This window comes from Myiozetetes cayanensis, unplaced genomic scaffold (genome assembly GCF_022539395.1).
Source record: "Myiozetetes cayanensis isolate MyiCay16 unplaced genomic scaffold, myiCay2020 scf564, whole genome shotgun sequence".
Lineage (NCBI taxonomy): Eukaryota > Metazoa > Chordata > Aves > Passeriformes > Tyrannidae > Myiozetetes > Myiozetetes cayanensis.
The window spans coordinates 1-14,377 of record NW_026087814.1 but is presented as its reverse complement, the minus strand read 5'-3'; the positions used below and the strand labels follow the sequence as shown (position 1 = coordinate 14,377).

The 14,377-nt window shown below is 61.7% G+C and overlaps 1 protein-coding gene across 1 annotated transcript; it reads left to right on the top strand.

Annotated features, from left to right (window-relative positions):
• Positions 1-2,230: 2,230 nt before the first annotated feature.
• Positions 2,231-13,148, top strand: LOC126650142 (alanine aminotransferase 1-like). Its single transcript, XM_050334610.1, has 8 exons — positions 2,231-3,747; positions 3,839-4,082; positions 5,868-5,947; positions 7,404-7,540; positions 7,619-7,790; positions 9,382-9,537; positions 11,851-11,954; positions 13,058-13,148. The coding sequence occupies exons 1-8, from the start codon at positions 3,448-3,450 to the stop codon at positions 13,146-13,148; spliced, it is 1,284 nt and encodes a 427-aa protein (XP_050190567.1). The 5' UTR covers positions 2,231-3,447.
• The last annotated feature ends 1,229 nt before the right edge of the window (positions 13,149-14,377 follow it).

Here is a 14,377-nt window from a genome sequence, read left to right as displayed (position 1 = left end):
GGCACACTCCTGCGGGGAGGGCGGGCTACTGTTTGGGGTCCTGGTAATGATTAAGGGTCGGTTAACGATTAGGGTCGTGGGTGGGCAGGGGTCCGGTCCGTCCTCTGTGCCCATCCGTGTGCCACCCCAGGACCTGACTCCTGTGCCCCGGGCATCCCCCTGCGATCTCAACCCCATTTCCTCCCCGGTGCCTCCCAAAATCCCATTTTCCTGCCCCATTTCCTGCCCTGCCCCTGTCCCATTGACCACCCCATTCCCAGCGCATCCCTCTCCCATTTCCCCCCCTCTTTTCCTCCCCAGTTCCCCCAGTATCCCCTTTCCCAGTCCCATTTCCCTGCCCCGCCCCTGTCCCATTGACCACCCCATTCCCAGCGCATCCCTCTCCCATTTCCCCGCTCTTTTCCTCCCCATTTCCCCAGTGCCCCTCAAAATCCCATTTCCCCACCCCATTTCCCTGTCCCATTGACCACCCCATTCCCAGCGCATCCCTCTCCCATTTCCCCCCCTCTTTTCCTCCCCATTTCCCCCCAAAATCCCCTTTCCCAGTGCCATTTCCCGACCGTCCCCGTTCCCATTGACCACCCCATTCCCAGCGCATCCCTCTCCCATTTCCCCCCTCTTTTCCTCCCCAGTTCTCCCAGTATCCCCTTTCCCAGTGCCATTTCCCGACCGTTCCCGTTCCCGTCCCGTGTCCCTGGGCTGGCACCACCCCCTGGCACTGCCCCCCCCGTGCCCGCCCGGGCAATGGCGGCCTCCGAGGGGACCTTGGGGACAGCGGGGACACCGCAGCGCCTGGAGGGCAGCGGCGATGACGCTCATTCCATGGGACACGCTCCCATTCCCGTCCTGCGCCAGGTACCCCCGGGAATGGCGCTCCCGTATTCCCAGGGATAATCCCGCTCCCCAGTTCCCCCGGAATGTCGCCCCCGTGTCCCTGGGGACAATCCCAATCCTCAATTCCCCCGGGAATGTCACCCCTTTGTCCCAAGGGATAATCCCAGTCCCCGGTTCCCCCCGGGAATGTCACCCCCGTGTCCCCAGGGACAATCCCAATCCTCAAATACCCCCGGGAATGTCGTCCCCGTGTCCCTGGAGACAATCCCACTCCTCAATTCCCCCGGGAATGTCACCCCCGTGTCCCCAGGGACAATCCCAATCCTCAATTCCACCCGGGAATGTCACCCCCGTGTCCCCAGGGACAATCCCAATCCTCAATTCCCCCCAGGAATGTCGCCCCCGTGTCCCCAGGGACAATCCCAATCCTCAATTCCACCCGGGAATGTCACCCCCGTGTCCCCAGGGACAATCCCAATCCTCAAATACCCCCGGGAATGTCACCCCCGTGTCCCCAGGGACAATCCGAATCCTCAATTCCACCCGGGAATGTCACCCCTGTGTCCCCAGGGACAATCCCAATCCTCAATTCCCCCCGGGAATGTCGCCCCTGTGTCCATAAAGACAATCCCACTCCTCAATTCCCCCCGGGAATGTCACCCCCGTGTCCCCAGGGACAATCCCAATCCCCAATTCCCCCCGGAATGTCACCCCTGTGTCCATAAGGACAATCCCACTCCCCAATTCCCCCCGGGAATGACCCCCCCGTGTCCCTGGGCTCAATCCCACTCCCCTTTCCCAGGTTTTGGCCGCCTGTGCTTATCCCGAATTATTGGACACTCCCACGTTTCCCGAGGCCGTGCGGGAGCGGGCGCGGAGGATCCTGCGGGAGATGGATGCGGGAAATATCGGTGGGATCGCGGGGGGTCCGGGGGGGTTTGGGGGTTCCCGGCTGGGTTTTGGGGGTCCAGGGGTTTGGGGGGTCCGAGGGGTTTGGGGGTCCGGGGGTTTGGGGTCCCGGTGGGGTTTGGAGGGTGCTGGGGGTGGGGGTCGGGGTTCCACGGGGCGCTCAGTGTGGGGATTGTGGGGACTGCCCACGGGGGGTCTGGTGATGTGTGGGGTGCCCGCTGGAGTTTTGGGGTGCCCAGAGCCGTGGGGTGCACCCAAAACAATTTACGAGGTGCCCGTTTAGAGTTATGGGGTGCCCATTTTATTTATGGGGTGCCCGTTTGAATTGTGGGGTGTCCATTTGAGTTATGGGGTGCCCAGACCTTGGGGTGCCCCAGAACAACCCATGGGGTGCCCGTTTAGAGTTATGGGGTGCCCATTTTATTTATGGGTGCCCAGACCCTTGGGGTGCCCCAGAACAACCCACGGGGTGCCCGTTTGAGTTATGGGGTGCCCATTTTATTTATGGGGTGCCCGTTTGAATTGTGGGGTGTCCATTTGAGTTATGGGGTGCCCAGACCTTGGGGTGCCCCAGAACAACCCATGGGGTGCCCGGTGAGAGTTATGGGGTGCCCATTTTATTTATGGGTGCCCAGACCCTTGGGGTGCCCCAGAACAACCCACGGGGTGCCCGTTTGATTTATGGGGTGCCCATTTTATTTATGGCGTGCCCAGACCCTTGGGGTACCCTAGAACAAGTCACGGGGTGCCCATTTGAATTATGGGGTTCCATTTGAGTTATGGGGTGCCCGGACCTTTGGGGTGCCCGAGAACAACCCATGGGGTGCCCGTTTAGAGTTATGGGGTGACCATTTGAGTCATGGGGTGCCCATGCCTTTGGGGTGCCCCAGAACAACCCACGGGGTGCCCGTTTGATTTATGGGGTGCCCATTTTATTTATGGGGTGCCCAGACCTTTGGGGTGCCCTCAGAACAACCCATGGGGTGCCCGTTTGAGTTATGGGGTATCCATATGAGTTATGGGGTGCCCAGACCTTTGGGGAGCCCCAGAACAACCCACGGGGTGCCCGGTGGAGTTATGGGGTGCCCATTTTATTTATGGGGTGCCCGGACCTTTGGGGTGCCCCAGAACAACCCACGGGGTGCCCGTTTGATTTATGGGGTGTCCATTTTATTTATGGGTGCCCAGACCTTTGGGGTGCCCCAGAACAACCCACGGGGTGCCCGTTTGATTTATGGGGTGTCCATTTTATTTATGGGTGCCCAGACCTTTGGGGTGCCCCAGAACAACCCACGGGGCACCCTTTTGATTTATGGGGTGCCCAGCCCCTTGGGGTGTCCGTTGGATTTATGGGGTGCCCAGCCCCTTGGGGTGCTCGTTGGATTTATGGGGTGTCCGTTTGATTTATGGGGTACCCGTTGGATTTATGGGGTACCCGTTGGATTTATGGGGTGCCCAGCCCCTTGGGGTACCCGTTGGATTTATGGGGTGTCCGTTTGATTTATGGGGTACCCGTTGGATTTATGGGGTGCCCGTTGGATTTATGGGGTTCCCGTTTGATTTATGGGGTTCCCGTTTGATTTATGGGGTGCCAGTTTGATTTATGGGGTGTCCGTTTGATTTATGGGGTGCCCGTTTGATTTATGGGGTGCCCGTTTGATTTATGGGGTTGCCCATTTGATTTATGGGGTGCCCGATTGATTTATGGGGTGCCCAGCCCCTTGGGGTGCTCGTTTGATTTATGGGGTTCCCGCTCCGTGGCGTTCCCAGCCCCACGAGGTTCCCACCCCTGTTTCCCCCCCCCCCAACACCTCCCTCGGGGTCTCCCCGGCGGGTCCGGCTGTCCCGGGACCCCCTGGCCGTGCCCTCCTCAGGGGGCTACAACCACGAGCACCGCTCCCTGGGGTCCCCGAGCGCGTCTCCCGCTTCCTGGAGCGCCGCGACGGAATCCCCTGCGACCCTCGGGACGTCATCCTGTGCAGCGGCACCGCCTCCATCCTCCCGGTGGGCATTTCCCCCCCTGCCCCGTTCCCTGGGAACGCCGGGGAATCCTCAGAGCGCATCCCGAGGGATCCCGCTCCTTCCCCGTCCGCAGTTCGTGCTGTCGCTGCTGGTGGATCCCGGCTCGGCGGTGCCCACGGGGGTTCTGGTGCCCGTGCCGGGCCCCCCCGTGCTCGGGGCGGCCGCGGGGCTGGCGGGGGCCGTGGCCATCCCGTACCCTCTGGCCGAGGGCCGGGGCTGGGCCGTGGACGTGGCCGCGATCCGGCGGCAGCTGCGGGACGCGCGGGGCCGCTGCCGCCCCACGGTGCTCTGTGTCGTCAACCCCGGCGACCCCACGGGTGAGAGCGGGGGGGACACCCGGGCCGGGCCTGGCTGGGACCGCTGGGACCTCATTGCCCAGCCCGGGCTGGGGTTAAACCCGCGCTGTGCCCTCTGTGACAACCAAACAAACACCCCCTGGAGTCACACCCTAAACCCATCCCTCTTTAACAAACAAACACCCCCTGGGGTCAAACCCTGCCCTCTTTAACAAACAAACACCCCCTGGGGTCAAACCCTGCCCTCTTTAACAAACAAACACCCCCTGGGGTCAAACCCTGCCCTCTTTAACAAACAAACACCCCCTGGGGTCAAACCCTGCCCTCTTTAACAAACAAACACCCCCTGGGGTCAAACCCTGCCCTCTTTAACAAACAAACAAACACCCCCTGGGGTCAAACCCTAAACCCTGCCCTCTTTAACACCCCCTGGGGTCAAACCCTGCCCTCTTTAACAAACAAACACCCCCTGGGGTCAAACCCTGCCCTCTTTAACACCCCCCTCGTGTCTCCGTTTCCCCGCCGGGCTCGGATCAAACCCCTCCCTGTCTGTGCCTCACCCGCCCCTCTCGGGCTCCACTTCAACCCTCCCCGGGCCTCGCTTTCCCTCCTTAAACCCACCCGGGCCTCGATTTCCCCACTTAAACCCTCCTCGTGTCTCAATCTTCCCTCTGGGTTCTGGTTCAAACCCACCCAAGGCTCAGCTTCCCCTCTGGTTCAAACCCTCCCCCCGTGCCTCAGTTTCCCGCTGGGCTCTGGTTTAAACCCACCCCGTGCTTTATTTTCCCCAATTAAACCCTTCCCCAGTGGGCTCAGTTTAACCCCCTCATTCCCATTCCTGGGCTCAATCCCCCCATTCCCATTCCCAATGGGCTCAGTTTAACCCCCCATTCCCATTCCCAATGGGCTCAGTTTAACCCCCATTCCCATTCCCATTCCCGGGCTCAGTCCCCATTCCCAATCCCATTCCTGGTGGTTCAGTCCCCTATTCCTATTCCCCAGCTCAGTTCCCCCATTCCCATTTGCAGGCTCACTCCCCATTCCCGTTCCCAGTGGTTCAGTCCCCATTCCCAGGCTCAGTCCCCATTCCCATTCCCAGGCTCAGTCCCCATCCCCATTCCCATCCCAGGCTCAGTCCCCATTCCCCATTCCCAGGCTCAGTCCCCATTCCCCATTCCCATTCCTGGTGCCTCAGTCCCCATTCCCATTCCTGGGCTCAGTCCCCATTCCCATTCCTGGTGCCTCAGTCCCCCATTCCCATTCCTGGGCTCAGCCTCCATTCCCATTCCCATTCATGGGTTCAGTCCACCCCATTCCCATTCCCAGTGGCTCAGTTTAACCCCCTCATTCCCATTCCTGGTCTCAGTCCCCCCATTCCCATTTGCAGGCCCCGTCCCCATTCCCATTCCCGGTGATTCAGTCCCCATTCCAAGGCTCAATCCCCCCATTCCCATTCCCGGTGGTTCAGTCCCCATTCCCATTTGCAGGCTCAGTCCCCCCATTCCCATTCCTGGGCTCAGTCCCCCCATCCCCATTCCCAGGCTCAGTTCCCATTCCCATTCCCATTCCCAGTGATTCAGTCCCCATTCCCAGGCTCAGTCCCCCCATTCCTATTCCCATTCTCATTCATGGGTTCAGTCCCCATCCCCATTCCTGGTGCCTCAGTGCCCCCATTCCCATTCCATCCCCATTCCCATCCCATCCCATGCCCATTCCCATCCCATCCCCATTCCCATCCCATCCCATCCCCATTCCCATCCCATCCCATCCCTGTATCCCACCCCGTTCCCGGCTGTGTTCCCGCAGGGCAGGTGCTCAGCCGGGGGGACATGGAGGCCGTGCTGGGCCTGGCGGCCGAGGAGCCCCTCCTGCTGCTGGCGGACGAGGTGGGGCAGGGCCGGGGGCTTTGGGGCTGGGGGCGACCCCCCCACTGCCCTGGGCCAGTGCCCACCCCGTGCCCCATTCCCATCCCATTGCCCCCAGTTCACCCATTACCCCTTTCCCAGTGCCCACCCCGTGCCCAGGGCACCCCCTGCCCCATTCCCATCCCATTGCCCCCCAGTTCACCCATTACCCCCTTTCCCAGCCCCATTGCCCCATCCCAGTGCCCACCCCGTGCCCAGGGCACCCTCTGCCCCATTTCCATCCCATTGCCCCCCAGTTCACCCATTACCCCTTTCCCAGTGCCCTACCCCATCCCAGTGCCCACCCAGTGCCCAGGGCACCCCCTGCCCCATTGCCTGCCCTGTTCCCCTCCCAGTGCCCCCATTAACCCTTCCCCAGCCCCATTTCCCTGTCCCAGTGCCCACCCCATTCCCAGAGCTTACCCCCCACCATTCCCACCCTATTTCTCCCCCAGTGCCCCCCATTATCCTTTTTCCAGCCCCATTTTCCCTCCCATGCCGAGGGCACCTCCTGCCTCATTCCCTCCCGGTTCACCTCCCCAGTGCCCCCATTATCCCCTTTCCCAGCCCCATTTCCCCCCCATTATCCCTTTTCCATCCCCATTCTCCCATTTCCCTCCCCTTTATCCCATTTCCATCCCCTTTATCCCATTTCCATCCCTTTTATCCCATTTCCATCCCCATTCTCCCATTTCCACCCCTTTTATCCCATTTCCATCCCCCTTATCCCATTTCCATCCCCTTTATCCCATTTCCATCCCCGTTCTCCCTTTTCCATCTCCATTATCCCTGTTCCATCCCCATTCTCCCATTTCCATCCCCATTATCCCTTTTCCATCCCCATTCTCCCATTTCCATCCCCTTTATCCCACTTCCATCCCCCTTATCCCTGTTCCCTCCCCTTTATCCCTGTCCCATCCCCGTTCTCCCATTTCCATCCCCGTTCTCCCTGTTCCACCCCCCTTATCCCATTTCCACCCCTCTTATCCCATTTCCACCCCCCTTATCCCATTTCCCTCCCCTTTATCCCATTTCCATCCCCTTTATCCCTGTTCCATCCCCATTATCCCATTTCCACCCCTTTTATCCCATTTCCATCCCCCTTATCCCATTTCCATCCCCTCTATCCCATTTCCACCCCCATTATCCCATTTCCACCCCCATTATCCCATTTCCCTCCCCTTTATCCCATTTCCACCCCCTTTATCCCATTTCCATCCCCCTTATCCCATTTCCACCCCCCTTATCCCATTTCCCTCCCCTTATCCCGTTTCCCTCCCCTCTATCCCATTTCCATCCCTTCTATCCCATTTCCTTCCCCTTATCCCATTTCCACCCCCTTATCCCATTTCCACCCCCCTTATCCCATTTCCATTCCCCCTTCTATCCCATTTCCCTCCCCTCTATCCCGTTTCCATCCCGCTTTTCCCCGTTCCAGGTGCATCAGGAGCGCTGCTTTGACCCGGCTCGGCCGTTCCTGTCGTTCCGCCGGGTGCTGGGCGAGGCGGGGGCTCCTCTGTCCCGCTCAGTCCAGCTCATCTCCCTGTACTCCCTGTCCAAGAGCGCCGCCGGGGAGTGAGTTGGGAGCGCCGGGAATGCCGCGGGAGGGGTTTGTGGGAGGGATGTGCGGGCTGAGCGGGGGCGTTCCCGCAGGAGCGGCTTCCGCGCGGGGTTCCTGGAGCTGGTGAACATCGAGGAGGGGGTCAGGCAGCCCTTCCAGCTGGCCCAGTCCATCCCCCGGCCCTGCGTGCCGGGCAGGATCCTCCTGGATCTGCTCTTGGAGCCGCCCGACACCGGGGATCCCATCGGGCAGGCCGTGCACGAGGTGGGGGATGCTGCTTGGGACATGTCCCATCCCACCCCATCCCATCCCATCCCATTTTTTACTCCATCCCCATCCCATCCCATCCCATCCCAATCCCAATCTCACCCCAATCCATCCACCAATCCCAATCCCATCCCATCCCATCCCATCCCATCCCATCCCATCCCATCCCATCCCATCCCATCCCATCCCATCATCCATCCCATCCCATCCCATCCCATCCCATCCCATCCCATCCCATCCCATTTTTTACTCCATCCCCATCCCATCCCATCCCAATCCCATCCCATCCCATCCCATCCATCCCATCCCATCCCATCCATCTTTACTCCCATCCCCATCCCATCCCATCCCATCCCAATCCCAATCCCATCCCCAATCCTCCACCCCAATCCCAATCCCATCCCATCCCATCCCATCCCATCCCAATCCCATCCACCCATCCCAATCCCATCCCATCCCATCCCATCCCAATCCCATCCCATCCCATCCCAATCCCATCCCATCCCATCCCATCCCATCCCATCCCATCCCATCTCATCCCATCCCATCCCATCCCAATCCCATCCCATCCCATCCCATCCCATCCCATCCCCATCCCACTCAATCCCATCCCCCTCCCCTCCCCTCCCCTCCTCCCATCCCACCCCATCCCATCCCATCCCATCCTATCCCATTTCTCACCCCATCCCATCCCATCCCATCCCACCCCACTCTATCCCATTTCTTACCCCATCCCCATCCCATCCTGTTGCCATCCCATTATCCCAATCCCATCCCAATCCCCATCCCACCCTGTCCCATCCCATTATCCCAATCCTGCCCCAATCCCATTTCCATTACAATCCTAAAGTCCCCCATTGCAACACTGCTGGGATCTGTGCCGGATCTTGGTTGCATCCCATCCCATCCATCCCATCCCATCCCATCCCATCCCATCCCATCCCATCCCATCCACCCCAGTCCCAATCCCACTCCATCCCACCCCACCCCAATCCCACCCCAATCCCACTCCAATTCCAATCCAATCCAATCCATCTCATTTAACCCATCCCACCCCAATCCTATACCATCCCAATCCCACCCCATCCCATCCCACCCCACCCCAATCCAACCCCCATCCCAATCCCACCCCAATTCCAATCTGATCCCATCTCATTTAACCCATCCCGCCCCAATCCCAATCCCAATCCCATCCCATTTAACCCATTGGCAGCCCAGCCGGGAGCTGTGCCGGGAGCTGTGCTGGGAGCTGTGCCGGGCTCTGGGCACATTCCATGCCCCCAATCAATCAATCAATCCCTCATTCCCACGCGTGCCGTGGCAGCACCGGCGGGAGCTGTGCCGGGCTCTGGGCACATTCCATGCCCCCAATCAATCCATCCCTCATTCCCACGCGTGCCGTGGCAGCACCGGCGGGAGCTGTGCCGGGCTCTGGGCACATTCCATGCCCCCAATCAATCAATCAATCCCTCATTCCCACGCGTGCCGTGGCAGCCTCGGCGGGAGCTGTGCCGGGAGCTGTGCCGGGCTCTGGGCACATTCCATCCCCCAATCAATCCATCCCTCATTCCCACGCGTGCCGTGGCAGCACCGGCGGGAGCTGTGCCGGGCTCTGGCGCGGAACGCGCGGCGGGTGCAGGAGGTGCTGGGCGGGACCCCCGGGATGCGCTGCCCGCCCCTGGCCGGGGGGCCCCGCGCCTTCCCCCGCATCCACATCCCCCCCCGCGCCCGGAGCTGCGCCACGGTCAGAGCGGGACACGGGGACAGCGGGGGGCTGGGGAGTGGGGACAATGGGGGCTGGGGGACTGGAGGAGTGGGGCACTGGGGACAATGGGGACACTGGGGACACTGGGGACAATGGAGGGGACTGGGGACACTGGGGAGCTGGGGACACTGGGGAGTGGGAGTACTGGGGACACTGGGGGAGTGGGGCACTGGGGGACAGGGGGCACTGTGGGCACTGGGGACAATGGGGGCTGGGGGCACTGGGGGCACTGGGGACACGGGGCACTGGGGACACTGGGGGGCTGGGGGCTGGGGACACTGGGGAGGTGGCACTGGGGAGTGGGGGAGTGGGGGAGTGGGGACACTGTGGGCACTGGGGACAATGGGGACTGGGGCACTGTGGACACTGGGGACACGGGGAGTGGGGCACTGGGGGGACAGGAGGCACTGTTGACACTGGGGACACTGGGGGAGTGGGGACGCTGGGGGTCACTGGGTACACTGGGGATGGGGACACTGGGTGGCTGAGAACTTGGGGACACTGGGGGCACTGGATACACTGGGGAGTGGGGACACTGGGGAATGGGGACACTGGGGAGAGTGGAGGCACTGGGGACACTGGGGGAATGGGGGCACTGGGGAGTGGGAATTTGGGGACACTGGGGGCACTGGGTACACTGGGGAGTGGGGACACTGGGGGAGTGGAGGCACTGGGGACACTGGGGGCACTGAGGAGTGGGTACACTGGGGCACTGGGGAGTGGGGCAGTGGGGACACTGGGGGACGGGGAGGGAACAGGGATGGGATTGGGAGGACTGGAGGGAGAGAGGGAGGGGACACGACCCTGGGGGTGGGGACTGAGAATATGGGGGATCTTCGGGACATGGGACATCCTGGGATATGGGGGATCCTGGGATATGGGGGATCCTGGGACATGGGGGATCCTGGGATATGGGGATCCTGGGACATAGGACATCCTGGGATATGGGGATCCTGGGATATGGGGATCCTGGGATATGGGACATCCTGGGATATGGGGGATCCTGGGATATGGGGGATCCTGGGATATGGGGGATCCTGGGACATGGGACATCCTGGGATATGGGGGATCCTGGGGACACCGGACATCCCTGGGTCGTGGGGAAGGGGACACCCTGGGGACAGGGGACAGGGTTGGAATATGGGGAACACTCTGGTGTGGGGGGATCCTGGGGACACGGGGGGTCTTGGGGACTCGGGACACCCTGGGGACAGGGGACACCCTGGGGACACCCTGGGGACACCCTGGGGACAGGGGACACCCCGGGGACAGGGGACACTCTGGGGACAGGGGGCTCTCCAGGGGACAGGGGACACTCTGGGGACAGGGGACACTCTGGGGACAGGGGGCTCTCCAGGGGACACCCCGTGTGTTTCGGGACCCCCCTGGGCACAGGGTCCGGTCCACCCGGGAGTCCCCCCTGGGTGTTCCCCCTGTCCCCCCTGGTCCCAGCGGTTCTGTCCCCTCCCCTGTCCCTGTCCCTGTCCCCACGCGTGTCCCACGTCCCTGTCCCTGTCCCCACGCATGTCCCCAGGCACTGTCCCTGTCCCCACGCGTGTCCCACGTCCCTGTCCCTGTCCCCACGCGTGTCCCCAGGCACTGTCCCTGTCCCCACGCATGTCCCTGTCCCTGTTCCCATGTCCCTGTCCCTCTCCCCACGCGTGTCCCTGTCCCCATGTCCCTGTCCCTGTCCCCACGCGTGTCTCCTGTCCGTGTCCCCACGTCCCTGTCCCTGTCCCCACGCGTGTCCCTGTCCCCATGTCCGTGTCCCCAGGCGTGTCCCTGTCCCCACGCGTGTCCCTGTCCGTGTCCCCACGCCCCTGTCCCCATGTCCGTGTCCCCACGCGTGTCCCTGTCCGTGTCCCTATGTCCGTGTCCCCACGCGTGTCCCTGTCCGTGTCCCCACGCGTGTCCCTGTCCCCATGTCCGTGTCCCCACGTGTGTCCCTGTCCGTGTCCCCACGCGTGTCCCTGTCCCCATGTCCGTGTCCCCACGTGTGTCCCTGTCCGTGTCCCCACGCGTGTCCCTGTCCCCATGTCCGTGTCCCCACGCGTGTCCCCAGGCGCTGTCCCTGTCCGTGTCCCCACGCGTGTCCCCATGTCCGTGTCCCCACGCGTGTTCCTGTCCCTGTCCCCACGCGTGTCCCTGTCCGTGTCCCCACGCGTGTCCCTGTCCCCATGTCCGTGTCCCCACGCGTGTCCCTGTCCGTGTCCCCACGCGTGTCCTTTTCCGTGTCCCCACGCGTGTCTCCTGTCCCTGTCCCCATGTCCGTGTCCCCACGCGTGTCCCCAGGCGCTGTCGCTGCAGCCCGACCGTTTCTTCTGCCGGCGGCTGGAGGAGCTCACGGGGCTGGCGGTGACCCAGGAGCCACTCGGGCACAGGGGGCTCCACCTGAGGTACAGGGGACCCCTGGGGCACCCAAAATGGGGGGTGGGGGTCCTGTTGGGAGTGTCAGGGGGATTTTGAGGTCCCCATCGGGGTGGGGGTGTTGGGTGTTAAGGGGTGGGATTTTTGGGGTCCTGTTGGGGCGTTTGGGGTGGGATTTTGGGGTCCCATCGAGGTGGGAGTGTGTTGGGTGTCAAGGGTGGGATTTTGGGGTCCTGTTGGGGTTGGGATTTTGGGAGTTGTTGTGGTGGGATTTGGGGGTGCAGGGGGACCCCTGGGGCACTGGGGGCACCCAAAATGTGAGGGAGTGGGGAGAACACCCAAAATGGGGGGGCTGAGGGTGGGAGTTGGGGTTGGGATTTTGGAGTAGTTGGGGTGGGGGTGAAGGGATTTTGGGGTCCCGTTGGGGTGGGGGTGTTGGGGATGGGGTTCCGTGCTGGGGATGGGATTTTGGGGTTGGGGGTAGGGATCTGGGGTCCCATCAGGGTGGCAGGGTGTTGGGTGTCAAGGGGTGTGGGATTTTGGGGTCCTGTTTGGAGTGTTGGGGTGGGATTTTGGGGTTGGGGGTGGAATTTGGGGTCCCATCGGGGTGGGGGTGTTGGGTGTCAAGGGGTGGGATTTTGGGGTCCTGTTTGGAGTGTTGGGGGTGGGATTTTGGGGTTGGGGGAATTTGGGTCCATCAGGGGTGTTGGGGTCCAGGTGGGATGGGGTCCCGTTTGGAGGTTGGGGTGGATTGGGGTTGGGGTTGGGGTCCCATAGGGTGGGGTTGTTGGGGGGATTTTGGGGTTGCTGGGGTGGGATTTGGGGTCCTGTTGGGGTGTTGGGGGTGGGATTTTGGGGTCCATCGGGGTGGGGGTGTTGGGTGTCAAGGGGTGGGATTTTGGGGTTGTTGTGGTGGGATTTGGGGTCCCATCAGGGTGTTTGGGGTGGGATTTTGGGGTCCATGGGGGTGGGGGTGTTGGGTGTTAGGGGTGGGATTTTGGGCTGTTGGGGAGTGGGATTTTGGGGTTGTTGTGGTGGGATTTTGGGGTCCCCCCGGGATGGGGGAGTCGTGTGTGTTTAGGGGGGTTCAGAGTGACCCCGTGCCCCTCCCGGTGCCCCCGGTGCCCCCCAGGCTGTCGCTGCTGCTGCCGCCGGAGAGGCTGGAGCGGGTCCTGCAGCTCCTCGTGCGCTTCCACGCCCAATTCCTGCGGGAATTCTCCTGAGGGAGGCGGGAATTCTCCGGAGGGATATGGGAATTCTGAGGGATGTGGCTCCTGCAGCTCCCCACGCTCTTCCACGCGGGAATTCTCCCGCGGGATCCGCGCCGGGAGCGCCCCCGGGAGCGGGCAGGGACCATGGGCGGGTCTGGCATTCCCGGCATTCCCGGGATTTGGGGATGGATCAGCCAGGGGAGGCTCCGCCCTGGATTTGGGAGCCTCTCCCGGTGGAATTCCCGGTGGATCTTCCTTCAGGATCCACCATTCCCAACCCAATCCCGGTTCCTGTGCTGTGACTTGGATGTGTTGGGGGGGGGAGGGGTGGGGAGAATCCAGGAGGGAATCCAGGGATGGATTCCTGGGATGCAGGGATGGATTCCTGGGATCCAGGGATGGATCTGTGTGATCCAGGGTTTGGATTAATGGGATCCAGGGATGGATTGGTGGGACCCAGGGATGAATTCGTGGGATCCAGGGATGATCCAGGGATGGATTCCTGGGATGCAGGGATGGATTGTGGGATGCAGGGTTGGATTCCTGGGATCCAGAATGGGATGCAGGGTTGGATTGTAGGATCCAGGGATGGATTTGTGGAATGCAGGGATGGATTCCTGGGATCCAGGATGGGATCCAGGGATGGATTCCTGGGATGAAGGGATGGATTTGTGGGATGCAGGGATGGACTATGGGATGTAGGATGGATTCCTGGGATCCAGGATGGGATGCAGGGTTGGATTTGAGGGATCCAGGGATGGGATCCAGGATGGATTCCTGGGATCCAGAATGGGATGCAGGGATGGATTCCTGGGATCCAGGGATGGAGCTGTGTGATCCAGGGTTTGGATTAATGGGATCCAGGACTGGATTGTGAAATCCAGGGATGGATTTGTGGGACCCAGGGATGAATTCGTGGGATCCAGGGATGGATCCAGGGATGGACTATGAAATCCAGGGTTTGGATTCCTGGGATCCAGGGCTGGATTCCTGGGATCCAGGATGGATTCCTGGGATGCAGGGATGGGATCCAGGATGGATTCCTGGGATCCAGAATGGGATGCAGGGATGGATTCCTGGGATCCAGGGATGGATTGTGGGATGCAGGGATGGATTCCTGGGATCCAGGGATGGATTCCTGGGATCCAGGGATGGAGCTGTGTGATCCAGGGTTTGGATTAATGGGATCCAGGAATGGATTGTGAAATCCAGGGATGGATTTGTGGGACCCAGGGAGTCGT

What these genes read in the sequence shown, in the direction of transcription:
- LOC126650142 (XM_050334610.1), top strand. Translation starts at nt 3,448, where the DNA reads ATGGGGTGCCCAGCCCCTTGGGGTGCTCGTTTGATTTATGGGGTTCCC. An exon ending in CAACCCCGGCGACCCCACGG is followed by an intron (nt 4,083 to 5,867) that starts GTGAGAGCGGGG and finishes GTGTTCCCGCAG; the next exon opens with GGCAGGTGCTCAGCCGGGGG. An exon ending in TCCTGCTGCTGGCGGACGAG is followed by an intron (nt 5,948 to 7,403) that starts GTGGGGCAGGGC and finishes TCCCCGTTCCAG; the next exon opens with GTGCATCAGGAGCGCTGCTT.